Genomic DNA, 26,878 nt, shown 5'->3' on the forward strand with positions numbered 1-26,878 from the left:
TTCGAATTTTTTATAACATAGTAATTGCAATGCGACTTTTTAGGTGAATTACATACTGCTTAGAACTTAGTAACAATTAGCTATTCTGTGTTTTATGAAAAAAACTCGGAAGTGTTTCAGTGTTGTATTTCTAATCCCTTTATCGGTTTTGCTTTTTTTTTTTTTTTGCTGCCAAGTTTTGCCTCTAAACTAATAATAATTTTAGATGAAGGTTTATAGTCTTCTCATTGGAATTAATTTCTAGAAACTTTAAATATATCTCATTAGTTCGACGTAACCAACATTTCCCCTGAGTCCTCTGGGGCCTTGTCCCTTGCACTTCTGTAGGAGAAAGGAAGTGCATAATTATTAGGCAATACTCTGCTTGTGTTGGATTCTGACTTTCACATGGAAACTCCAGCGTCTAGAAACATCCTGCGTCTTTGGATGTATGGAAAACCTGTAGATTTGCATCAAATCTGGGGATAAAGCAAGAACTGGTTTGTATCTATCATGGCAGAAAAGTCTGTCGCAAACTTTTCTTTTAACTGAAATGGAAAGTGGGAGATGTCACATATATGCCATTCTAATCTAATGCATTTTTTGGAAGATGTTTGTCTACCTTGCCTACTAGTCAGTACAATGCATGTACTACCATTGTACAAATACCTTTGGTCCGGCATCTCCCACGCCTTTTGGGCCTGCTGGTCCTGGGGGGCCTGCTGGTCCTGGAGGTCCCTGGTACAACAGAGGAATAAAGCATGTCAGTAGTTGTCCTAAAGAGTAATTGTGTTCTTCAACAAAGAAGAGAATTTCAGCAATAGTCACCTATCTCTTTGGTTTTGCTGTATTTTGCCAAATTCTTCACATTTCCTATGTGTACTGAGCAACAGTCATCCTCAGTCCCATGTGGAAACCTGAAAATACTACCAGAGTCGTGGGAAAAAAGTCCATCTCTTGACTTAAGAACATTGGAGTTGTTCTCCTCTCAGAGAAACTGGTGAGAAAGCAGACATTGCTCCATGATTCACACACTGCAGACATTACACATCTGGGATACCAGAGCTAACCCATCTGAATTTGGGGGTTGGTAACCCTAACATACTTTGGTGTATTTGTGTTTGTTTGATAGTCTGGTCTCCTGAACTCCCCACTCACTCCATCACAGCCCCTTCAGCTGCCCTTCATGCTGTTGGAGGCATCCCCAGCCTCCCCTCCAGCATTCATAGGGCAAATGTCTTTGCCCCATCATGCTACAGAGACTTAGCTATGTAAATCTTGTCCATGTCTGCCAGTGGTTTATAAAGTTGGTCTTTCCAGATCATGGGGCATGGAAAGGCGGCCCTAGAAGTGTAAAGATGCACGCTACAGCACAACAGAACCTTCACACATTTCAGGGACATGCACTCATGTGACAGGGAGAAACACAACCAGCTGTTACTGAAGCCTGAGATTGAGTTGCAGAGAAGCATGACTCTTATGGCAGTTGCAGATGGGAATCCTAGAACAGACGTGATTTCAGGTATACTACTGCAGAGTAAAGCTCTTTTTTTTTATTGTCTAGTCACTAATAGAAATGCAGGAAGTGCATACATGTTAAGTTTGTCATCCTGTGACTGGGCAGACTACAACCAGCATTTGTATGGTTTTATTAATCAATGGTTACCCAACCAGGCTTGTCTTGAATTCTTTGATTAATTAGAAATGAAAAGTTTTCAGTTTCTCACTGACGCATTTTATTCTGTATCTACCAATACTTCTTTTTCATATAGTTTAAACAGATATTTTAACTTGTAAAGCTTAAAAATTCAGTTCCTATGAGGCATTTTAAAGCCTACTAAAAGTTTGTCAGTCATCTATTTGCATTACTGCCTTCTTCATGACTGCCTTTGCATTCGCTTCGCATTTTTATTTGGGATGACAGTAGGGTTTTTTCATTTATTTGCATGTCTTCTGTTTAATGGGTCTGGGTCCGTTACTGGCACTCCTTGACCCTCCAAGGAGTCTTGAGATGGTCTAGTGTGCCTGTGTGCTGTGAAATGTGTCAGGCACATGGCATTACACCAGGAATTCTGAATGAATGCCCTCTGAACTAATTCTGATCCCAAAGGATCTTCCCAGGATCAGTCTGAATGCTAGGAAATTGGAGCTGAGCCATGACTTATTTGGAAGCACTGAGGTCCCACATCAGTGTATTTGGGAGTGCCTTTGTGGTTGTAGTTTTAAATAAAGCTGGATTATAGACATAAAGAAAACAGTGCTAATAGAAGTTTGACAAGTGGTGGTTGAAGGATGGCAACAGTATTTTCACCTTCTAGTGAAAGGCTGGTCAAACATGTCTGTGTGGCTTGGAATGACTGAAATTTAGGATGATATGCCTTTGTAATGGAATGTGCCAGCTGGAATACTCAGGCATTAACCCCCTCTGGAGCTAACCATCAGAAAAGCAAGGGTGGGGTAATCTTCAAAAAAGAGGATTTAACACCCCAGTATGAAAAGCAGCTAGAAAACCAAGGAATTGAAGGCCGCAAGATTTGGCCAAGCAGATGTTATTAGAGATCTTGAACAAAGAACAGTAAAGAAAAGGGAGGGAGGGAAGGAGGGAAGGAAAAGAATTCAAAGCAGTGATTATATGAAACATGTATGAGCAGCCATGAAGATTTTTATGGAATTACATGGTAGCCCTTTCATGATGCTGAAATGAGAACAGTTCATATCCGGTTCTGACTGCCTGTAGAACTGGCTTTGTGTCTAGGACAGGCAAGGACTTCAAAATATATATGAAATATTTAAATTAGCTAAAGGATGAAAAAGAAGATTAATTGCACTTAGCTAAGTAACTAAATACTGAGTTATCACACAATAATTCTTTTTTTTTTTTTTGTAGAACACAAAGTACAGAATTAAAATTGTACTTACAGCTTCACCTTTGTGGCCATCGCCTTTTGCTCCACGAGGTCCAGGTAGTCCAGGTAGTCCCCGGTTACCCTAAATACAAAATAGTAAGTCAGGCATCGTGCCAGTAACGGGATCATCATGATGTAACAAATATTAACAAATACGTAAGGAAACTTTTTAATATCCTTTTGGAAAGATAGAATAGCAGTTACCAGCTCTTGCAATTTGTTCGCAAAGCTCAGAAATTTTTGTGCTTTTTTTATTGTTGCTTCAGTTGATCAAATTAAGGTTTCAGACAAATAGGAGTTTTCATTAGCATATTATTAATTTTTAGATTCGTAGTTGCAGAGAGAAATCTTCAGAACATTGACTTCATCTTCAGCCAATACAAAATTAAATTTATTTTTAAAAAGCTCAACTTCTATGACTTTGGGGGTAAGTCCTGACATTTGAACAATGAATTTAACAATACTGAAACATAATAGGCCAGCCTTAAGTTATCATATGTTGCACATTTTGCACTTCCAGGTAATCACATTGGGTTTTTCATAGAGTAAAGCAAAACTGCATTCTACAAGGGAAAGAAGTAAAAGAAAGAAATACAGCCGGTTATATGAAATATGCAGTATTTCTCTTAGTTTAGCCTAAAATGCTCTGTATCAGGAGACAATCACTCCTTCTGTTGACTCTTCCACTGATTCCCACTAAAGATTTGTGCATTTGCAAAACCTCAATGCTTCCTTTTATGACCAGAAGAGAAGCAAAGAGCAATCCTTTCCTCTTCTCTCATTCCAGTGATCGTCCTCCTGACATTTAATGAGAAAATTAACTGAGCTTGCAATAGACTGTTCTTCACAGAACCCAGAAAGAAAACATATTACTTTGAGGCATCAAGATATGCTGGCAGTCTGACTGTAGATGTTCACATGACAGCACCGCCAATTGGAAATCCTTATCAATACCTGTAGGTCACACATCCACCCCACTCCTAAGCACGCTATGTATATGGCCATACAGGGAGAAGTGTACTCCCTTCACTCAGTCCCACAGAACCAAGAAATGTACATGGACCCTCCTGTAGAGTGTTGGAGTGTCAGTTGTTAATACACATACAGATAACATATCCTGAAGAATAACTGCATACAAATAGCCAGTATTTCCCTGTCTATTCCAGTAAAAATAAACAGCTAGAAAAAAGAAACTACAAATGACTGAAAACTGCTGCTTCATCAGTACATTGTGCCTGGAAATTTCTGCAATAACACAATGCTTCAAGAAACCATGAATGGAGTCCTGATAGCAGCTCAGATCTCAGCAGTTCATCTGTCTGAATACAGTGTCCATGACTGGAGAACAAACCAACTCATGTTCTAGTTAGATATCCAACAAAACCAGACTTTGGGTCCAAATTTCCTGTCCCATGAATATCTCTACCACAGACATAAACAATCAGATCTTCTTAACCAATTGAGCCCTGTCAAGGAAAAATTAAAGAGCTGCTTTGGCCCTCCTAAAGGTATACATCACAGGTTTAGGTTAGGAGTTAAGTGAATGAAGAAAGACTAGGTAGACTCAATGTCCTGGTTAAAATGAAACCCTGAAACCACTTTAAGATGGAATTTGGGATAGAGGTGCAAGCATAAGTTATGCTTGAAGGAAACTGTACATGGTAGGTCACTCCTGTATGAATCTCTCCTATTCTCCAGTCCAAAGGGATAGTTTCACTGGAAGACTTTAAACACAATCTGACCACCAGATTCAAACTGTATCAGCCCTGGAAGATGTTTCTTCATGTTTCCTAAATTTCAAATGATGGAATTCTGATCCAGTTCTGTGAAAATTTAACCAACGAGTGTGCTTATAGTTCATAAATAGCTTTATAATGGAAAGCCAATTTTACTTCTTCCTCATTCTTAAAGGTCATAGTTCTCAAATGGTGGATAAAATGAGAAATGTTTTAGAAATACATAACAACATTTTTTTAAACAAGAAAGGAAACCATGGATTATGAGTTAATCTCTATTTTTACTTCTAATTCCACTACAGTAAAGAACAGCCAAACAGATGTTTTCATTTAATCTTAGCAGACCATTGTAAATATCAAATACATGTTAACACATTCTCTTCTGTAAGAACTGGGATTTTGTCAAGCGGCTGGTTTTGCCATTAGTAACACAGCTATAAATCTACTTAAGTCAAATCTATGACCAAATCTGCTGTAAGAAACAGCTCTCTAGTCCAGATTATTTAGTTTTAATTTTCCTAATAGCTGCACTGAAAATACACAAGACATGGCCAAGGAGCAATTCTGTGATTACTGCTTTCCACAGTTTTGTGGGGTCTGTGACTCACTCTAAGTCAGCACACCGGCAACAAGGCATGTACCATTGATGTCACAGATGGCATGCTGAATTAATTCATCTACTTTGCCAACCTTTCCAGGGCAGGTTTTAAAGTAATCTGAAGCAGTAATATAGAAATAGTTGCTTCTACAGTCTTTCAAAGAAAAAAAAAAAAAAAAGGTAAACAAAATACAAACATAAATCTTGTGTCTATGGTCATTGTTAAGAAAAAAAATAACTTCCATAATCTAAACCTAAATGATTAAATATATGATTGGACAATTAAGTCATGTTCATCACGTCTTTTTATAAGAAAAACAAAGTGAAGTAGCATTCTAGATTATAGACAAAGTAAATAAATTTAGTTTCTGAAAATTCAAAAGTACAAGCTACTGAATGCATGTGGATCAATGTGCTATCCAGCATTCTTTGGTAGGTGTACTGGTAGAAGTCTGTCAAGCCGGGATAAAGCACTATTGGTATTCCTAAAATGTTATCACACAAAAGTTATTGCATTAAGTTGCTTTATTTTGAACTACATTGTGTTAGGTACACATAAACTAATTGGTCTCTGAATTTGGGTCTATCACCTATATTCCTAAGAAGTGAAACAGTGGAATTGAGTGGCACATTTTATGTGCAGATATGGTAAATGTGAAGGAAAAAAAAAAAAAAAAAGAGGTTTATTAAAAAGGTTCCTGATTTCAGTCTGGAAAGGAGATCACAAGAATGGTACCTTTCCCAAACACTGAAAGAAGTCTTCCTGAACTATTCCCTCCTTATCACAAGTGGCAGAAGGCTTATAGAAAGCTTCAACCCAGATCATGACTGATGAAAGTACAATATGATATCATAAAATGCGTTAGAGGGGAGGAGGTGAAAGCTGCAAAGTAAAAGGAAATATATCCAGTTTTTGCAGTAGAGGACATGGGATCTGTTCTAGGGACTGCACTTTTCAGTTTATTCTTAAATAATGTAGAAGATGAGTGGCATTGTTTTCTAACGATGCCATATTACTCTGATTAGTTAAATGAAAGGCAATTCCAAGGAGTTGAGGAAAAACCCTACTTAAGGGTTTGAGTAATTTGGTGATAAAATATCAGACAAAATTCCGTGCTGATAACTGTAATGCATTATGCAAGGAGGAAAAGCAGTCATAACTTTATGTATCTAACAGTCATCCTGAACTACTATTACCACTTAAGAAACAGGAGAGATAGAACCATTCTTTGAAAAGGTCACTTCACTGTTCAACAGTGATAAAAACCCCATAAATTTCACCCTTTGCAAATGATTCTATATCCTTTTCCTCTAACTTATTTCCCACAGGCAACGTCCTTGGTCTCACCTTTTTCTTCAAGCAGCCTTATGTCAACTCACGTGTACTACACAGGAGAGTTTTTCTGTCTCTCGCTCTTGAAAAGACTGCAGTCTCTGTGTTACCACTGAATCCTCAGTTTTATCTCTGGTCTTTCACTTGTGTGTTGATCTTGCCAGTTAACCACTAAAGGCTTAAACAGTGAGCACAGCAATCCTGCTACAGACTACTGTACTCCATTCTTGGTGTTGAAGTTAAAAATGTAAATGATATAACCAAGTAAATCCTATTCTGTAACTCATATGCAAGTAAGTACTTCCAAAAGATCTATTTTTTGAAGTCTTTCTTTTGGGTCTTACTTATGTTTTTGAATGTGCAAGGTTGGTAATACTGAAATATCACTGTTAAAATAATGAATACCTCTCAGTTTATGCTCAGTAAAGAGCATATTGCCCATACAGAGGTATAAAAGACCACATGAGATAATTAAAGATGGAGATGAATTTGAAGAGCTACCTTCCTAATGAAGACTTCCTGAGGGAATTTTGCAGGGAGAGGCACACTGGACTAGTTATTTAATCTATTTTGTGTTTCTTCTTTGAAAAGATAGTAAGTTTATTTTTAAAAATAGACAACCTGTAATGATGGAAAAGTTGAAGAATTGGTCAGTTACTTTCCTGAAAACGTTGTTCAAGTGGTTTCTACATTTTCACAATAGTTTGGCGTATGTCTCATGTTTTTTTATTTTCCATGTTTCTCTAAAAACTCTTACCGTTGGTCCCATTATTGAATTTCCAGGAAGTCCATCATCTCCTGGTGGCCCCTTGGGTCCTGGATCCCCCTATCCAAAAAGAAACAAATCCAAAACCATATTCATTATCTTCAGTTTTAATTTCTGAAGTTTTGCAGAAAAGAACAAGTATTCAATTCTTTCTGACAGCGACAATTATTGAGCTAGGTAATATGAAATCGGTATTTCTAGAGGAAGCTTCTACTACCTTGATTCTGACCTCTCTTATACTTTTGCTTCTCCCCAGCTGTGTCAAAGAGTTTGTTCTGCCTTGAAGAAAAACTTGACAGCTTTAGTTTTCAACTGAAGGTTGTATATCATAATTCAGTTTCAGTGGCCAGACTCACATGTGGCTTCTGCCTGCTTTTGCCCACACAAGCAAGGCTGCATAACCTTGTTTCTGCCAGAGCACGTGGAGAATAGCAAAGAAATTCAAAGACAAGTGCTGATGCAGAGTATGTTTAGAAAGGCTACAGAAGCAATGGCACAGCACTTCAAAATTGTAAGCTCCACATTCTGAACACACAGGAAGAAACTTGAGTTTTTCCTTAACTATTACCCTGTACAATTGTTTGGTAATCTTAGCTCTGTCAGTGGCTTTCCTGGAAAGCAATCATGCTTAGAATTCAAGTTCCTCATGTTATCCCTTCACAGAGCAAAATGTGGCTCCTTCTAGTGTTTAATCTATGGCAACAGATGTTTTACTTTACATTAAGAATCTTAAAAAGTAAATTTCAATTTTCAATGAAACTTTTGCAATTTTTGACACTAGTGAGGACAGGCAGTATTTCAGGGAACATTCACTAGGGAATGCAGATCAAATGTTCTATCAAAACCACAAAGCAGCTGTAACCATGAGAAAGGAATATGAGAAAAAAACAACTATGTAATGTTATTGTCTCCATATTAGTAACAGCATAATGGCTGTCAAGGGAAATAAAACTCTAATCCCCAAATGTGGGTGTAGCTTAAAATAAATAAATTTCCAGTGACACAACCATGGCTGTCCAGGAATTAAGACCTCCAGCAGTCACCCGCTACTACATCAAATACTTAGAGATGTACTAAAAAGACCCCAGACCATGATAACTTCCAGCTTTGAAAAACATGCATATTCCCTGCATTAGAAATTTATAATGTCTGGCTTCACTAGTGCAGATATCAGGATGTTCCAAGACCACAATTACTAGTAATCATTGTACCTTCCACAGTGGAGAGAGAAAACAGACCTGTGTAGCCTGTTACATTATTGAGCAATTGTCAGAAACATAGCAGATATTCGTTTAAACAAAGAAATTATTACGGAGCTAAAGAGACAAAGTTTTGTATATTTTCTAAAAATCAACTTGCATTTTATAACTATCCAAAATACTTGTTTTCTCACATCAGCCACTGCACATAAAAGCCCTGATCTAAAATTTAGTAAAGAGTTTGAAAAAACTCCTACAGACTTCAGTGGATTTTGGATTGTGGCCCATCTGCTATGAAAGTGATATGAACTGTACTGAACAGCATAAGATCATAGTGAAAAAGCCAATAAAGCCTACAAAGTTCTTATTCTTCAGCATGAATTTTATCAATACACAATCTTGACTTACTTACTAGTCTATTAAACAATGTCACAGTAACCAGGAAAATGTGAAGAAGGAAGACCAGTGTAGTGAAACCTGTCTTCATACAACCTGTGCCTTATAGCACGCCACTTATATTTTCCTGACATAAAGTTTGGCACATTATTATGGTTTTAAACCAATGTAAGAGATATGAGCACCCCACAATCCTCTCCCTTCTTTCTCCTCTGTGGTTGCATTTTTACTCCAGGTGTACCCTGAGCTTGCATTCCCTTCTTCCTTCCTCCTCCATGTACAGACAAGTCCAAACCACATCCTAGCCCTCTGTGATGTTCTGTTGCCAGGCTGATGAGTACATTGTATGTACAATACCTACATGTGCTTGGGGGAAGGGGCACACGTATTTTTAAGGATGAAGAAAAATGGGGATGAAATTACTTCAGAGCAATAGCATATACATTAGTGATTTCTCTACCCTAAAAACTATCACCAAAGCTGAAAAGCATCAATTAAAGTTGAAGTTAACTGACATATTATAAAAACAGCAACTATTTTATTCTTAAAATAAAAATGGGGTGGTAGTGAATTTTCAAATGTTTTTAAAACCTTCAAAATTAGCTTTACTGTTGCTGAATCTGCTTATTTTACTCAGCAGGACAAGTCCCACTCATTTCAGACACATTTTCCCCATAGAGAAAATGAGATGGATGTAGCTCTAGCTATCTCGTATATGACATTTCATTTGAAGTACTATCTACAGGCCAGCTGTTCACTTGGAAGTGACATACAAACATTCAGCTCCAAAAAATCATCTAGTTCAGCATATAATTCCCTAGAAGTATACATAGACACATTCCTGCAAGGATTTACTGTCACTGTCTAAGAAAAAAAATGCGTAGTAAATTTGAAAAAAAAAAAAAAACTTTAAAAAGTGATTAATTTCACAGGAGGGGCCAAAACACAACAGAAATGTAATAAGGATTTATTTATTTTTTTTTTAACAAATGGCTTCAGGAGGCAATAACACGTACTAAGTTCAGCATCCTGTTAAAGGGCCCCCAAACACTCTCTGTTTTTTCAGTACTTTTCAGTCCTTATTCCTAAAATTCAGTCATCTTTCTTACTACAACAAGGAATTTAAACTTCTTTAACTTATAGTCTTTTAATTTTGACAGAAATGTGCACTAGAAATTTTCCAATCTCTGGTCTCCAGCAAATACATATCAAGTAAGCACCTTTGGTCCAGCAGGTCCCTGAATAGATGGTGCAGCAACACCAGGTGGTCCTCTCTCTCCTGGTTCACCCTGTTACAAAATGGTATCATCTAGATTTAAACAGACAGTTTCATTTTCTGCACAAGTAGCAAAAAGTTTTTTCAACATTTTATATTATAAAATTATCTACAATATAGATCTATCTACAAAATAGACGATATTTGGGAAAAAACATAAATCAACTTATTCTTGTGAAAGCTGGTCCAAGTTTGACATTTCAAATAACTATTGGTTGAACCCTGTATTTGATTTTTTAACTTTAAATAATTTTTTGTGTCTGGCTTACAAAGCCAATGGAATAACCAGAACACTTGTATTATTTCAATTTCCTTATCATTCAGAGTGACACTCACAAAATATTACAATGGAAAGTTAGCGTTTCAAAGTAAAAATTTGTGAAATGCTCATGGTTAGAATCACTTGAACAACTTTAATTTAGCTTCTCAATGCTCATGCATAACTGTAAGATCTGTTATTACATGTTTAGCTATTCTTTTTCTCCTTGGGACTTTTGTGTCATTCAGGATGGAGGATGGAAACACTTCTGCTTTTCCTTTGTTCTGTTAAGTCTCCAAGCATCAGATGCTTGAGAAATTTGAACTTTACATAAATTCCATAGATTCTTTTATAAAACACAAAGTGAAGGGTTACCCTGGAGGAATAAGCTTACTTTTGGTCCAGCTGGGCCTTGTACTCCTTTGTAACCAATCAATCCTTGGGATCCTTTTTCTCCAGGGTCACCCTGATGAAAACAAACCTTTTTTTTCAATCACAGCAAAAATTCATTCCCAACTGGGAGATACACAAATAACCAAAAACATAACAATAATGACGCCCATCATTAGTAAGGTATTTAGATGCTCCACTCCAACTGAAATCCCACTCAGTTCTAGAATCTGCCCCAAATGCCCTAAATTTAACCAGGTAGGAAATAAAAGCTGTCTGTCTACTAATAACATCTTTCCAGGCTTTTAATTTCATATCTAGATATCTAACTAGTCACCTAATTTCTCTTAGCATCTTCTCTCTCCCTATCAGCATACTGAGATAATTTGCCTCCTCCTAACTTTAATGAAAACTCTGTACTGAATTTTTAGGAAATCTCTACTGCCCAATTAACTTTAGGGTCTATGTTCATAGTCCGATTTTGCTGCACTTGTTCAGGCTAAGGAACACATCGCTCTCTCTTAAATCCTTTCGAATCACCAGTTAAATACATAGTCGCTACTTAAGTTATAATGAATGAAAAAATAGGCCAGAATCTGAACTCTTATAAAATAGGTCCTTCTAAAGTTTGTAGTATTTCTCCAGTGTGCATGTCAAGCCATACCTTTTGGCCTGCATCTCCTTTGCCAGGGGGACCTTCTGGGCCTCTTGGACCTTGATCTCCCTTTTCCCCCTAACAAAGATTAGATGGTTAATCAATTTTCATGTAGCTAATTTTATTGAATCAATAGGCTTACGAGAAACAATGCTTGCATAAACACTATTCCCAAAAATCTCAGTAAATATCCGGTCAATTTTTTTTCCTGCAAAAAATAAAGTATACCGTCTTCTTAAACCCCTTCCACCCTCCTACATTCATATTCCTTATTTTCACAGACATTTGTAATAGTGCCATTTGCAATTGCATCAATCTTTTCTGGGAAGAATTGCATGCATATACTCACATGAGCAAGCGAAATGTTTGCAAAGTTATCAGAAAAGGTCTTGGTTGACCAATTCTAAGAAAAACAACTTTTAAGAAGCAGTAATTTTAGGCAACTCTGTCGCCAAAGGCCAATCTAGGCTGCAAATATATGCCAGAAACATTACTTCAAATAATTCACAAATAATCCACATAAAACATTCTATTAAGGAACATTATCTACAAAATATTTATGCATAATATAAGTCACATTAGTATATCAGAATGCCTGTAGGTAATTCAGAAAGTGAAAAGTAGATTAAAATTAAATTTAAAAATCCATTTCTGATTTGAGCTGTTGACAGAAGTGGCATTACAGAGCCTGCTGTTGATAGGCATCAATCTGGATCCCACTTCCGTGAAACAGCTTCACACCTGCAAATATCTGCCATAACATCACCGTGCTACCCACTGCAGGCATCAAGCTGTTCTTTGCAATGTCCTGAATAGCCAAGGTAGCTGCTCAGTGCTAATATTTTCACTTATAATAAATTACGACAGCGAAGGTGACAGCACCAAATTGATTATCAGAATAAAGGCAATACACAAAAGAGAAGAAAAACAGCATTCCCAAATACAAAAGCCATCTGTAACTGTAACGCAACACTTACTCTTAATTCTGATGTTTCACTTCTGATACACTGGGATCTTCGTTTCTGACCACTTATATAGTGGGCGATTTCAAATTTTTAGAAAATAATTAAGTAGCAACAGAAATGCTACATATTTTTCCACAGTGGAAGGCTTACTGCCTCAGGCTGTAGCTTGTCAAACTGGTATTTGCCCTGCCTTTGTAGATGAAAAATATGTGAAGCTGCATTCTTAATAGATGTTTATTACAGGTATTCAGATATTTTCTGATGAAAGACCTGCATTGAAAAAATGCTGATTTGCTTACTCTGAATCACGTTCACTTCATCCACTCTACATGTTGGCCAGCTGCTACCCTCATTTAAGAGCTGCACAGCAGCAGAGTTTGGAGGTGCCTGGATTCTCAGCAGTAGTTCAACAACCAGCCAAAGCACTGAGTTTTGCTCACTCAGCAGCTCGTTCTATTCGGAAACAGTAAAATAAAAACCCTCCATTTAACTTACTCTAAATTGACTGTTTTGGACACTGTGCTTTCCACCATTTTGAATTTATGCTTCTTTTTCCCAATACAGCAGAGTTTCTCTTAAAATCTCAGAACTTTCCTTGGAAACAAGCAGCCCTGGTTTCAGCTGTTTGTGAGGGTTTCTGTACGAGGCTGACAGGTTTCAGCCACAGCTCACCACCCTGCTAGATGCCCTAAGTCACATGAATCTGAGCATGACTTCTTGGTGTCAGGAAAAATCCAAACAGGCTGTAAGGAACAGGCTAAACATACAAGCTATCTGTTCTCCAAGAAGACTGTGAAACTTAACAGTAGTCATTAGCCCACAAAAGGCAGGGCAGCTAAATCAGTTGCAGATTCAGTTGGTAGCCACTGTTACTAAAGTTTGTTGGAAACATCTCAACTATCCTAGTCCCTTTTCCCTGACAAAAGTATTGGCACATGCCCTCCTCCAGGATGAACTCCTTGCCATTGCATATCTGCAAATAATGTTTTGTTCTTCTTTCATCTACACCTTTTATATGTGATAAAATGTATTTCCTTACCTTTTTCCCTGACTTCCCAGGATCTCCCTGCACCCCTCTCTCTCCTGGAAGTCCTGATAGACCTATATCTCCCTTAAAGAAGAATAAATAATTATATCTGCACACTTCAATAAATTCTTTATTCTGTAGAATGGATCTAACTGGGTTAAAAAATTAATTAATGACAAACAATATTTTTGCTCAAGTAAAGGTTGTTATTCCCAGTAAGTTAAGCATTCTACAGAGCCAGTAATTTTTTCTACTCATACAATCTAAAATAAGTATTTTAAATTTCTTTCCAGTCTCCTCACCTACTTTTTAAATCTTGGTTTTGTATTAAATAAAACTTTTTACTCAGTGAGTAAAAACATGATTGAATGCTATTTGGTATTCTGTGCACAAGAACAATATGATACAAATGTAATTTACTTGCAAAGTCAAACATCTGGGCCTTAAGGAATGGTCAGCCAAAAATGCCTAAATGGAGCTGTTGACTGCAGACTAACACCCCACTCATTGTACAAACTGGTCTAAGCATTACTTTTAAGACTTGCCACAAAGAGTTGAAACTATCCATAGGAACTAGTCCTGCCAAGTGCTTCTTCCATGATCCTGGGAAAAATCACCAAAACCAAGATGTCTGTGTCATCTTACCCAAGATTTTGGAAGCCCTACTTAAATCATTAAGGACATGGTATACAGTCTTCAAAACGGCAGCTGAAGTCAAAGCTTTAACAGCTCTTCTAACATTAGGCAGTATGACAACTGCTTTCACACAGGTTTTTTTTTTCAAATCATTGCAGAGGAACAGAGGTAGTGACTTTTCTAAAAGGCCTTGGAAATACCTCACTAGCTTAGAAAAGATGGGGAAAAACTCTGTTCCAGTTATGGCTGCAGTAATGATTTTAGGAGACAGGGTGGGAGCTCTAGAGCAGCATTTTTAGTTTAAAAGCTAAAACTGTGAAGTTAAGTGAACATCTGTCACTGACATTCCTTCTTATTTTAATCATAGTCCAATTTATACCAAAAAATCTTCTACTTACTTTATCAGCAACTAGTGAAAGAAATAGAAGGAGCAGTTAAAAATAAAAATAGTCTCACTTTAAGTCCTCGGATGCCAACTCCTGGAAGACCTGGTTCTCCTTTTTGTCCAGGTTCACCTGGTTGACCCTAGTAACAAAAAGTCTTTTGTTTAACAGAGGAGCACAATTTAGCTTCATTCAGTACTTACACTATTTCACTAACTGCTTTACACGTAAAAGTGTCCCTTCCAACTTGAGATATTCTATGATTCTAAGCAGTCAAGTTTTCAGCCAAGCAGTTTTCAACTGCAAAATTCTGTTCTTTAAAAACCCTAGTAACTTGTAGGACTGAATCTCTTTCATTTAACCTTGCAGTGGGTAGAAAATCTAAGTGAATCATTCCAACTTTCTCCTTTTTGTTTTACTACATTTTATTTTTTACTTTATACCACTATGTCAAAAACTCTTTGGTCACTGAATGAAAAGTGAGTCCAAATAAAGAAAAATCAGAACTTCTGTTTAAGAGAAAGTTTCACCCTCATGATTCTTCCTCCCAGTAGTTCCAAAACAGTTAATGAAATAGGAATTCCATTTTTCAATTTTGCGTTTTAAAATACTTTTCACACTAGGAAAATTGTCCTCATACATAACATGTTTCACAGCTACCTATTTTTCCTTACATTAATATTAAACATTGCTGCTGTAACTGCTACTTAGATGTCGAAGTAATGCCTAGAAGAAAATGATTGTATTTCTCCCTGCTTTTGCTACAGTGACTAATGTCTTCGTTTTGTAAATCAAGGTGGTTACAAAGCACACTTCTGCTTTACAGTTCATCAGTTCATTCTACTTGCTCTCCTTAGTATTTCAGCAATTCCCTTTTTCTCCTCTTACGGTGCTCACCTGACACTGTATTGCTACAGGCTTGGGCTTTCACAACAGTAATTGTTTACCCCACTTTCCTGTTCTCTTCCTACTTTCCCTCCTTCTGTGGTGCAGTGTCAGCTACTAAGTACACTTAAGCTCTTTTTTCTCTCCTAGTGTTTCTATCTTTGGTTTTGGTTCTTTCTCATGATGACCATGGAAGGCTGAAGGACAGGCTGTAGGCGTGGTGGGACTAGCTTTAAGTCTCAAAACCATCGCTGGTTTACAGCTAAGTTGTTTGGTAAAATGCTTTACTTGAACACAATGTGCATGTGGCACCAAACTAATTTGATACAAACATGTCTGAAAGATAACTTTGTTTATAAATCTGTGTTCATTTAGAACCTAAAATCCACATTCACAAAGCTTAAGGGCTGACGCTAAGCGTAAACCATATGCTCCATTTGGGGAACACCTTGATAACACGGGTGGTTTTCCCTCAAAGGTTCAAAAGTGAATTTTTATCTCCAATGAAGACTTACATTTTTACCTCATCAAACACACTCTTGAAAAGCCTGGCAAAGATACATTGCTTGTTGTTCCTTGCTGGTGCTATTTTTAAAAAATAATGTCTGAATCATTACCTTTGGACCTGGCAGACCAAACCCCTTAGATCCTTTTGCCCCAGGGTTTCCTTGTGGACCCTGTATACCCTACAAAGCAAAATAAATAAGTCAGTGCATTACACTTTTCCACATCTGAAATTCACCACATGTCCATCTTGCATTTAATAACTATTTTATCTTATCTTTAAAAGAAAACAATTTGCTTGCCTGTCCTCAAGCTTAGTTCTGAGATCTTTATTTTTCCTTTGTCACTATCCTGTGGATTTCACTGACATATCCAAGTGTAATGACAATTACTGTTTAGGGACAAAACAAGTGGGGAATGTCTCAGTATCTGCATCTAAGCCCTGATTCATTGGCATAGTATGGTGGAAGCATGAATTCTTATCTTCTTTCCAAAAAAAACCAAAAATCAAAAGATCTTTTGGGATGTTTCAGTTTTTCTGTATCCAACTGTTAAAAGCTGTGTTCAAGCTTCAAAGGGCTTGAAATTCAGAAGTGGTGGATTCTTACCTTGTGAAACTCTTATCTATAATATGTCATCATCCATGAAATGCGTCTGATTTATCTCCTATGCAAATTATTATGCAAGTTAGACCAGATTTCTATTTGTTTGATTCTAAGACAATTGAAATCAGTTGGAATCAGTTATATTTATAAGCTTTGCTTAAAGACTAGTTTGATACTTTTTAAAATGAAAAATCACTGTGAGATTTTTAATGTCTTCACATCAAAATTAGAGCTCTGATAAAGTACAAAACGAAAACCACATGCAAATGCTCATTACATGTCCAAAATGTAGACTTACCTGGCTTCCTGGATTGCCTATTCCTGGTGGACCTGCTGGGCCCTGCGGTCCTACTTGGCCTTGTTCACCCTATACAAAAAGTATTCCCAAGAGCTAAATTGCAATAGGCCATGCTAGCTGATTAACATATTTAAACTAAGCACAAGCAACAGTCCCCAAGCCGTATTATCTTGAAGTTTGCTGCTTCTATTTGAGTTAAATGTGTTTGGAATACCTGAAAGTCTGCCTATGGCAATTGATCTGATAAAAATAATACCCCTTCCTACCTACAAACTCTATCTCATTTATAACATTAGATGATCACAGCTGTAACTTCATTATTAGAAGGATTCATAGCTTATCTTTACATACTGACTGTAATTTGAAAGATTTTCTTGTACAGAAATACACACAGTTTCTTGCACAACATTCAGAAGAAAAACTTGCAAGTGTAAACAGAGCAGCTAGAGAGTATTTTTGAAAAATCTTTCTCACTTGGTATTCAATGGTATTGTACAGCACTTGGGGAGGGAATAGAGGAATTACGGCAGCGGGAATTATGGGAATAGAGGAATATGGGGACGTCATGTGGGTATTGGAAGTAGGACAGCCCCATGAAGCTGTCAAGGATGTGTGACACTAGTCCCTAGAAAACAAAAAATAATTAGTTTCACTTATGCCAGAAACACTTACTTACTGAAATGGTCCCAAACACTTACTGTCCTGGCCATCACTGCATTTTTCCTATACAGACCTGGGAAAAAGATGACTCATTCCTGCACAGACAACCAATCTTCCTCTAACTAAGGCCTTGAGCAAGATGGTCTGGGCACGTGCTCACCAAGCATATCCCTCACAGACAGGCCAAATCAGACCACACCACACCACCTAGGTTGCTCTGAAGATTCTGGAGAGCCATTTGACTGGACAATGAGATGAGTATGTTCAAGTTAAACTTGCCACATCCATGAAGCACTTCCTGCTGACTAAGCTGTCAACGACTTTGGATGGGACAGCTGTCCTCTCCTCTCACTGAAGCTGAGTGTGGGGCAACAAGGAGAGCAGGAGTTGTGGGGACAGGAGGGAAGGAAAACAACGGGGAGTAGGAAGAGGGCTATGGCACTAAATAATGAGAAGGAAGATTTGGAATCTTATAGAGCCTGTGCTCTATAGGACATCTGGACATGTTGCATCAGCCACTCTCTGGGGATGCACAAGATACAGGCTGGAATCTCATCAGGTCAAGGGAATTAAAATTGTTCTGGAACCCTCTTTGGGGGACTGGGCACCAAAAAGCTAACAAATTTCAAAAGCCAGAGTGTTCCTTTGCCTGTTACAGGTCCATTAGATTAGATGACTCAAAAGGTTTTTAACATTTTTAAAAATACTTAAATAAAATTTAAAATATTTTAAATACAGTATTTCTGAAATAAATTTAGGAGAAAAAAGTCCATTTCTTCCCTCATACTCCCAGCTGCATAGAATACAGTCCTTAGTGCTCTCAGTTAACATTAACAGACTCAGCTACTTGTATAGATGAGTGCAGCCTATGGAGCTGCATGGAACGGTGTAGCATAGTTCCTCAGATTCCAGGTAAAGCATACCTTGGTACTGTTGGGATATTGTGTGAATAATTCATCATTAATTTAACTATAAATATAATCAACTATAGATACGATTAGAAAAATAGTATGTGCCTCACCTTGTCACCTTTCATTTGTTGACCTGGCGGTCCAGGAGGACCAGCTACACCTTCAGAGCCTTTTTCACCCTAGAAATATGTGACAGTTTTGTACCTGTGTTTGGGAATTTATAAAGAACACCATCCTAGACAAACTGGTCATCACAATACGGATAATGAGGAAAAAAGTATTCCTTCACAAACAAACAGGAAAAATAGTCAATGGGATTATCAGTATTAGAGAAAAGTGATTCAGTTATAATTCATAACAGGCTTCATCTGCATTCATTGTGTTGTTGAACACAGGACTTCCAAAGGAGAAAATGAAATACTAGGAAGAAGGAAGCTACATTTTGAAAATGCAATAATATGTTCATTAGTCAGAGAGAGCAGTTTAGAACCTGGTGCAAGGACACAACTAACGTCTTTTCCGTAACAGGAAGAAAAATCTTTGCTTAGTAGTTCAAGGCTCTAGAGAATCTTGAAGCCACTAAAAAAGAGGGATACATTTTGATGGGAAGGCCAGTTGTGATTTAATGACAAATTTTTGCTTGTTTGCACTTATTTTTAAAAAAAGGAATGTTCACCATTCATATTAACCAATGTTACTTCAGATTAACCAAGTGCCCTTAATGAGGTAACTGTCCACAGAGATTCATACAACCCATCTTTTAGTTTCCCAAAATGGTAAGACCTATGAAAACAGTTCCTGAATGTTTTCTTCCAATACAGAACATAAATAGCTAAGAAGTCTTTCAGAACACAATTTATCTCATTAATGCTACCAAAATAAGGTATCTTATTAAACACATAAATAAGAGAATCATTACCTTACTACTGTTAGAGACACTGTACAACTTTTTGTAATTATCTTGATAGAGTTTCTGAACTCAGAGGGATAGTCAGAGAGCACAGTGATTCAGAAGACCAAGATCCATCAGCTGACATTTTATACCAGTGGAATGATCAGTGGTCTTAAATAACTTAGACACTACTGCAAATCTGGCCCACAACGTTAAAAAAAAAATTTCCATAAAATTACCTTTTGGCCTTGAATGCCCTCTCCTGTTAGACCTTTCTCACCTGGCAGACCATCAAGGCCACGTGGTCCCTGTAAGGAAAGAAAAATATATCCAGACTATATCAGCATATCAGCAATTTTGTTTTTCATTGGCAGTTTGTCTAACTTGTTAGTATAGGTTCTTGCAACTCTTACAACACTGGTAAGTAAAAATGCTCCTGTAACAGCTGGCTGAGCCCCAGCAATTAAAATGAAGTGTAGCAACCTTTAATTGGAGGATTTAGATTAGAATAAGCTAATGCTGAAATTGTGTGAATTACATAATTAATGTCTAAAGATCGTACCCTTAAAACTCAAATGAACCTGCAGATTAATTTATAATAAATACATTTACGACTGTGAAATTTATTCCCTGTAATTTCATATAATTTAATGATTTTCATAAAGAAAAGCATTAATTTGAACATAGGGTTTTTTCATACAAAATGGCAGGTTAGACATCCAAAATTAGAGAATGACAATTTTGTTTCAAACAAGTACAGAAATAATAATTTTTGTAATACTTTCTGTTCTTCCACAAAACTCAGCTATCTTTCATTATTTAAAGCTAATAAAGAGTTTTTAAGGATGATCTTGATTAAATAAAAAGTTTCTACATTTTTTGTGCGAAAAATAGTCTTTTACAACCACAAAGTGACTTTCAAAAATACTGTTAGAAATAATCTAACACCTATCTGTATTCGTGGCTTCTTAATCAACAATCTCTTTGAGATTTTTTAATGAAATACACAAGAAAACCATATATTTTATACATTTCAGGAAGAAAAAGCAGCCAGTGAGTACGAACTCTATGTTACAAAACCCTTGCTAAAGTTCTGTAATTCAGAAGATAAAGATATAATTAAAAGCATATAATTTGGGTCTTTGGTTTTGATGTAATCCAAATTACACACAGGAGTTGAGGAATGTCTCAGCTCGTGCATTTTCATCTTCTTAAAATTTGATTTTAGACAATTTTTAAAGATTATCCTCAACTCAAACAAGCAGGGTACAGCTATTCATATACAACTCCATGTCTTTCTGAAAACTGGATACTGCAATTCTGCTCACATGGACCAAGCAATTTTTTATTTCCCCAAAACTTGTTTGGGCATGGCTTTATCCTCCTACTTGGGCAAGCCACATGCAATTACTGCCACAACACTGGGCTGGCACAGACAAACACGTCTGCTACTCTAGACTAGGTACAAGGTGGTTTATGGAATCAGTAGCCAATATAGCTGCTCTCAATCAATTACACTCACTAAGACTTACTTTATTTTCACTGTCAATGCATATATCACTGACTTACAGGTAATCCTGGCTCACCAATTCCAGGCGGTCCTGGGAATCCAATTTTACCTTCTTGACCTTGAGCACCCTTGTGAAAAAGAAATTAGAAAGTTCAGTCTGAATTCAACTCAATGCTTTTGAAAAGCATAACATTTACATACAGATGACTTAATGATGTCACCAGAAAGGTCTGAAATCAAATGTGTAACATCTCCTGATGTAAAAAAAGCGTAAATAACAATTTAGAAACATTTGAAACTACCTTTCAATTAATACTTGAAGCACTATATCGCATTCCAGCCCTCATGCCAACAGCAAAGGGGTGTTATCACTTTGCATAGGGGTAACTGCTTAAAAGTGCAGGACCTGAGAGATGACAGGGATGAGGGAGCGAAGTCAGGCTAAGTTTGGTTGCAGTACAACCCAACCATGAAGAAGGAATGCTCAGGTGTAAGGGATCCTCACTGTAGCCTCTGTCTAGGCACTCGAATTGAAGCCTGCTTAGTAGAATATGGGATTGCATGGGAACTGCAGGAACTGCATAGTTTCTGTATCTTCTATTTATAAGGCATCATAATCTTCACAATTCCTCCAGTTTACTGAGGACTATGTGCTTCAAGGATAAAAGCACAGAGGATTTTTCTCTCTCTCTTATTTTTATAAGTAGCACAGAGACAGGGAGTGAGAATCCTTCTCCATAAACTATTTTCCCTTCTGGAATGACCCAGTGTTGTTCATTTTACATGGCAAATTACTAGTTTCTGAGCTATATAAACCCTCTCTATGCTCCAGGGTCTGCCCCACTGCACAGAAAATATGTAGGAGTTCAATGAATGTACAAATTAGAGCAGGAAAAGCAAAAAAAAGTGCAGGTATTTTAGACACTGGCACTTTGCTCCAAAAAATAGGGGGGAAATGGCATAAAGCAACACCAAAGACTTAGCAGCCAGAAGAACTAGGGTGAGATCTAGTTCTGCCCAAACCAGATTTCTTAAGTTTGAGTCTGAGCTATAGGTCTCTGACAAAACTCTCATAAACTAAGTAGTCATGTTTCCTATATAGATGCTTTTGCAGTTTTTGAAAAGGAGATTTGGCTGGCCAGGATAGGCAGACATGACTTTTCCAAATTAGCAAGACTGGATTCCAGCTTCTAGTGTTTTGCAATAAAATAAGATGGAGGAATTAAATGCTGCATGAGAGAGAGAATTTTATAACCTAGAAGAATATCTGTTCCCTAGTGAGGAAATAACAAGGCAAATCTGTCACTTGACTGTGCATCACAGTGACTGAGATGCATTTCTATGCCTTGAAGTATGGTTTACTCATTAGTGCAAGCATCTGTTAGTGCTTGAAAAAGGTCTGACATATTTAACTGCCATTTAGATGGCATTATTTCTGACTTCTATTATGTCAATGGGATCATGATAAAAACTTAGAGTTGCTGGAAAGGCAGGTCTGTTATCTCCATCCTACGCAAATACAAAAACCTGTCAATATTGTATAAGTTTTACATTTAGATGATAAGGGTTTGAGTTTGATAAAACAGCAGGTGAGAACTTCAATCCAAAAAAAAGACTGCCCACAGTTAGCACTTTAACAGACATATTACTGAGAGTTACCTTGGGTCCTGGCTGTCCAACACCAGGGAGTCCTGGAGGACCATAGGGACCTAAAGGACCTTGCTCTCCCTAAAGGAAAAAAAAATGGAAAGAAAACTATTAATGCAAATGGAACCTTAAGCAAATTGTGCCAGAGTGTCTTTCCACAGCCTCATTTAGGGCTAAGGAAATATGTTTTAAAGTAAAAGAAAAAAAACCAACAACAAAAAAAACCCTGTCTTAAAGATAGATGTTTAGATTAGGAGCAGGGCCATTCAAGTTGCTGGGATAGAAAATAATGTTACAAAGCCAGTCTTTCATACCCATCAGGAAAGATAAAAAATATATTTATTCTTTGTCATATCTTTGGTTCTGATTTGATCCAATAATTTGGTGCTTCCTCAGCTTTTTTCTTGCTAGGAAGATGGGCATTTGGAAATTAAGCAGTGTTTATACTTTAAACATTGCACCCAAGGTTCTTCCCATAGCAACAACTGCATATCACAACTGTTGTTCCTACTGCTATCTTTGACTGCAGCTCCTAATTATCTTCCATGTTTAGTATGTTTCTAACAAAGCCAACATAGCCACACAATTATTAAAAGGGCTTTTTATCAAAATGTGTTTATTTTCTGGGGAGGTATTCGCATTTGGGGGGTTGAAATCTTGTATATACCGAGAAATTTTATATGCTGAGTTCTGAAACCTTTCAATGAGATTTTTGCACTTGAGAGGTCAATGGAAGCGTAAAAAACAACTTCAAAGCCAGGTATTTCTCCAGAAATCTAACAGTTTGCAATCTTCCAAAGAATGAAGCTAAGATGCAGGAATGGGAATATACAGTGAAAGTAAATAAACAGATTATCCTTGAAGATTAATTTCTGATAACTATGCACTTGGAGTGCTACTACTGCAGCTTTAAACCTAGAATAAAGTGGAACTTGATGCCCAGTCTTAAATTAATTCCATTACAGAACAATATAATTTGAAGAGCAGCTATGAAATTTAATGCTTATTCAAAACACAAGATTTTATAGCACACCTTCATAATCTAATAAATTGATACAGCATCAATAGGAGGTGAGTCTTAAAAGGCAGAGAAAAATCAGAGAAAGCTGGCATAACTCAGCAGAATAGCACATGTATCTCCACATAGCACACCGATGGGGTATTAGCAACAATGACATTGCTTTAATGTGGATTCTGTGCATGTAGCTGTTGCCAAAATACAGAATATAGCAAAGAATTTTACTGTATTCCTAGGTAGACCTTATTCTTTGGGTTTCCTAATAAGATTTTCATGAAGCCTCGGGACCAGGGTCACAACTTGGCTCATGTGTATTCAGATTATCATAAATGATGCAATTTTTACTGATATAAAGCCAACTGGAAATGGACCGGTTTTGTTCATAGCGGTTTTTTCCTCCTGTGTTTGTTTTGAAACTGATCAAACAACAACAAAAATTCCCCAAATGGCCCATCTTCTAGAATTCCAGTTCCTCCATGGGATTAATTTGGCATTGAACAAACTGTCCTTTTAAAATCAGCTGATCGAAAATAATTTTTATTAAGTGTTTCCCATCAGCAGGAAATTTAGGAAAGGCCAAGAATAATACAACCAAAGCTCATACTTGTTTCCTCTTTAATTCTCTTTACAAACCCTCTGTTTTAAGTACTGTTGTCCTTTAAGCCAACAGTTAGCTGCATTTCAGGGCTTTTAGGGCTGATTCTGTTCAGACAAGAAGTAGGGGAAATACATAGAAATGTTTAATGCTATTTCTTTAGAAAATAGTATATACTAAAAGCAACATTTTCAGAAGGGTTTTAGTGACTTAGAAGTCTCCATTTCATTTCCAATGGCAGTAATTTAGGCTATTGAATTTCATTCATGCCGACAGGTCGCAAGCATCTAAGCATCAATGGAAGTTCAGCTTCTGATTGTGCATCAGTATGTAGAAGTGCAGTGGCAGAACAGTATCAGCAAAGCCACAGTGCTGTAGTTACAAACACCCAGCCCTGTGGCGTGCTTTGCTTCCAGGGCAAAATTATCCCCATGGGAGCTATACAAGTAAAACTGTTGTATTAAGGTTTCAATAGAAAGTTTTTCAAGCAAATTTCCATGCATAGACACTCCCTCAAGGACAGAGATACTTCTGCCACTTTTACCCACAGCTGTGCTTTTTGCAAAGCTGGTCAAGATGCACAAAGCGTGGTTTTGGAAGAACGTTAAGCCAAGCACACCAGCCTGGTGCCCAGGAAGCTTTGCCTTTCAGCCTATAGGCTCCTTTACCTCACCACCCACTCTTACTTCAATACCTCTCCACTTGACAAGCAACATTATACAGCTCCATGTAGCTTCAGGGCCTGGAGACAGTCTAGTTAGGGATGGACTTCCCCACTTCAAGGAAGAGGTGCCTCAGTGAGAAAGAAATAGGCACAGGCTGCTATAACACCAGTAGTATGCTAAATATTAGCTGTTCAAATTCACAGTCCTCATTTCTTTCATGGAGAAGGCAGCCTGGGATCTCTGTTGTGCCATGATGTGTTAGCACGCCTCACAGAATGAATGCAAAAGATGCACAACATTGAAAATATATTTAAAAAAATATAATAAAAAAAAAATCTATCAGATAAAAAATTAATAATAATTCAGCAGCATGCAGCACCACTATGTGTAAGTAGGCTACTCTGGGCACAGCAAACACCACTATTTGTCAAAACTAAACTTCTGAAATGGTGTAGGAACTTGTTCCCTTCTGAAAAATTATGTTTGATAAATACAGGCTCATCTCTCAGCTGAAACAATAAAGTAAACCCCTTTGTTGTGTTTGGAAAGTGTCTTCCAAATTTTCTGTCCTGTTGTCCAAACGGACATTGGGTTTTGTATCTATTTCTGACAGAAACTTCCCAAGGACAGTAACTCTGAGGAATGCTTCCTATCGCAAATCATTCACTCCTTCGCATGTTCACCCACATGAAAGAGCTATGCTAATATATGCGCTGCCTTGAATGCAGACAGGAGTCCTACTGAAGTTAATGTTTTTCAAAAAGCTGCTTTTTAAATCATGATAAAAACATTACAGAGTTATCTTTCCAATGACTAGTGTCATGTAATCTGCCTCCCAGCAGCTGTACTAGTAGGTACCAGTGTAGGCAGTGTAAACAGCCCTTAGGATAAAAAGCATCTAGGGTAGCATGAAAATATTGTTCTGTTGAATTCTTTCTCACTGATAGCAGAGGATGCCTGAATATTAATGGAGAAAGAAACCCACCTTCTACCACACAACATGCAAAACACGGAAACTTAAAATTTTCAATCCATTTTAAAGAATATATATTTCAAACCTCATATGGCTACTAGTAAGCCTGTCTTTTATCTTCTATGGTCTTGGTGCTACAGGTAATGTGGAACTTATTAAAACCGTAAAGTTCTGGCAATAATATAATTATCTCTACACGTAGAATGAAAAGTCTGCTTTTCAAAGTAGCTTCTTTGTAACTGTTTTTTTTGTCTAACGCTCTGCTCAAATTCTTTTTTCTCTCCCTATTGGGATTTTCCTTCAGGTGGCATCTAATATAAGTTAGAGCAATGGGAAGGAAAATTACACTTGATCTGAACTTAGTATTTTTTCATATTAAAACTTCACCATTTTAAGTTTGGAACATACTTAACAGCCTACCCACCCCCCACCCCCCTGCAAATAGTTTGTTATGTTATGATGGGCACCAACCAGTTAGTGCCAATATAAATAATTTCTTTACTTTTAAGAAAGCACATACATACTGTAAGGAACACAAAGACTCTGTATTTCAGTCTATAATGTGATAGTGATAAAACTATTGTAAAAAATAATCTTTCAAATATGATTATTTTATCTTTAAAGTAAACAGTGGCAACAACAATGCAAGTAGATATAGATATTTTAACAGATATTATTTATATTTCGCATTTCTAAGCTAGTTGAGGTACCTAGGAACTACACTTCTTTACAGGAAACTGGATTTTTCAGTCTCCTGGGAAAGATGTAACTTGCTACATAAGTAAGGAAAGAATTTGTTAGTAAGTCCTCAGACAAGAAGCAGCATCCCTTAGCAGTTCATTCTGGGACACATTTTCCAGGAAATATGCAATGATTATCCCAAGATGTTTTTATGGGAATAACTGCTTTGAATACCCACAAACTTAACTGTTTCCTTAAAAGTCTGAATACACATCTGTTCATACAACTTTAGACTCTGATTCAGAATCTTACTATGCACAAGAAATCTTCCAGAGAGGCTCTTACTATAGGAGTGGCTTTTAAGAATGTGTTGTTTTCAGTCTTTCCATGAATATATCATGGTTTCTAGAAATGTGTATTTTAATTTTGTAATCTGTAACCATATCATTCTGTTTGTAAATTGTCCACTGAAATTTGCAAACAGCCACTATTATTCCCCTCACTAACAAACACATTTTCAAAATTACCTT

General features: G+C 37.1%; 1 protein-coding gene across 2 annotated transcripts in view; it reads right to left on the reverse strand.

Annotated features, from left to right (window-relative positions):
* The window catches only part of COL28A1 (collagen type XXVIII alpha 1 chain), an 88,800-nt gene that overhangs the window by 44,137 nt on the left and 17,785 nt on the right, over nucleotides 1-26,878 (reverse strand). For both annotated transcript variants that reach the window (XR_009484029.1, XM_059818385.1), the window contains exons 12-25: nucleotides 22,429-22,497; nucleotides 20,829-20,897; nucleotides 19,499-19,567; nucleotides 18,478-18,546; nucleotides 16,797-16,865; nucleotides 16,007-16,075; nucleotides 14,578-14,646; nucleotides 13,498-13,569; nucleotides 11,503-11,571; nucleotides 10,843-10,914; nucleotides 10,134-10,202; nucleotides 7,310-7,378; nucleotides 2,899-2,967; nucleotides 649-717 (exon numbers count right to left, since the gene is read on the reverse strand). Coding sequence is in view for 1 of the 2 variants with exons in the window: in XM_059818385.1 (XP_059674368.1) it covers nucleotides 649-717; nucleotides 2,899-2,967; nucleotides 7,310-7,378; nucleotides 10,134-10,202; nucleotides 10,843-10,914; nucleotides 11,503-11,571; nucleotides 13,498-13,569; nucleotides 14,578-14,646; nucleotides 16,007-16,075; nucleotides 16,797-16,865; nucleotides 18,478-18,546; nucleotides 19,499-19,567; nucleotides 20,829-20,897; nucleotides 22,429-22,497 (972 nt within the window). In the remaining variant the exon portion in view is untranslated. The remainder of the gene's footprint in view (nucleotides 1-648; nucleotides 718-2,898; nucleotides 2,968-7,309; nucleotides 7,379-10,133; nucleotides 10,203-10,842; nucleotides 10,915-11,502; nucleotides 11,572-13,497; nucleotides 13,570-14,577; nucleotides 14,647-16,006; nucleotides 16,076-16,796; nucleotides 16,866-18,477; nucleotides 18,547-19,498; nucleotides 19,568-20,828; nucleotides 20,898-22,428; nucleotides 22,498-26,878) is intronic.

The sequence above is a fragment of the Gavia stellata genome, chromosome 6, assembly GCF_030936135.1.
Source record: "Gavia stellata isolate bGavSte3 chromosome 6, bGavSte3.hap2, whole genome shotgun sequence".
NCBI classification, from domain to species: Eukaryota; Metazoa; Chordata; class Aves; order Gaviiformes; family Gaviidae; genus Gavia; species Gavia stellata.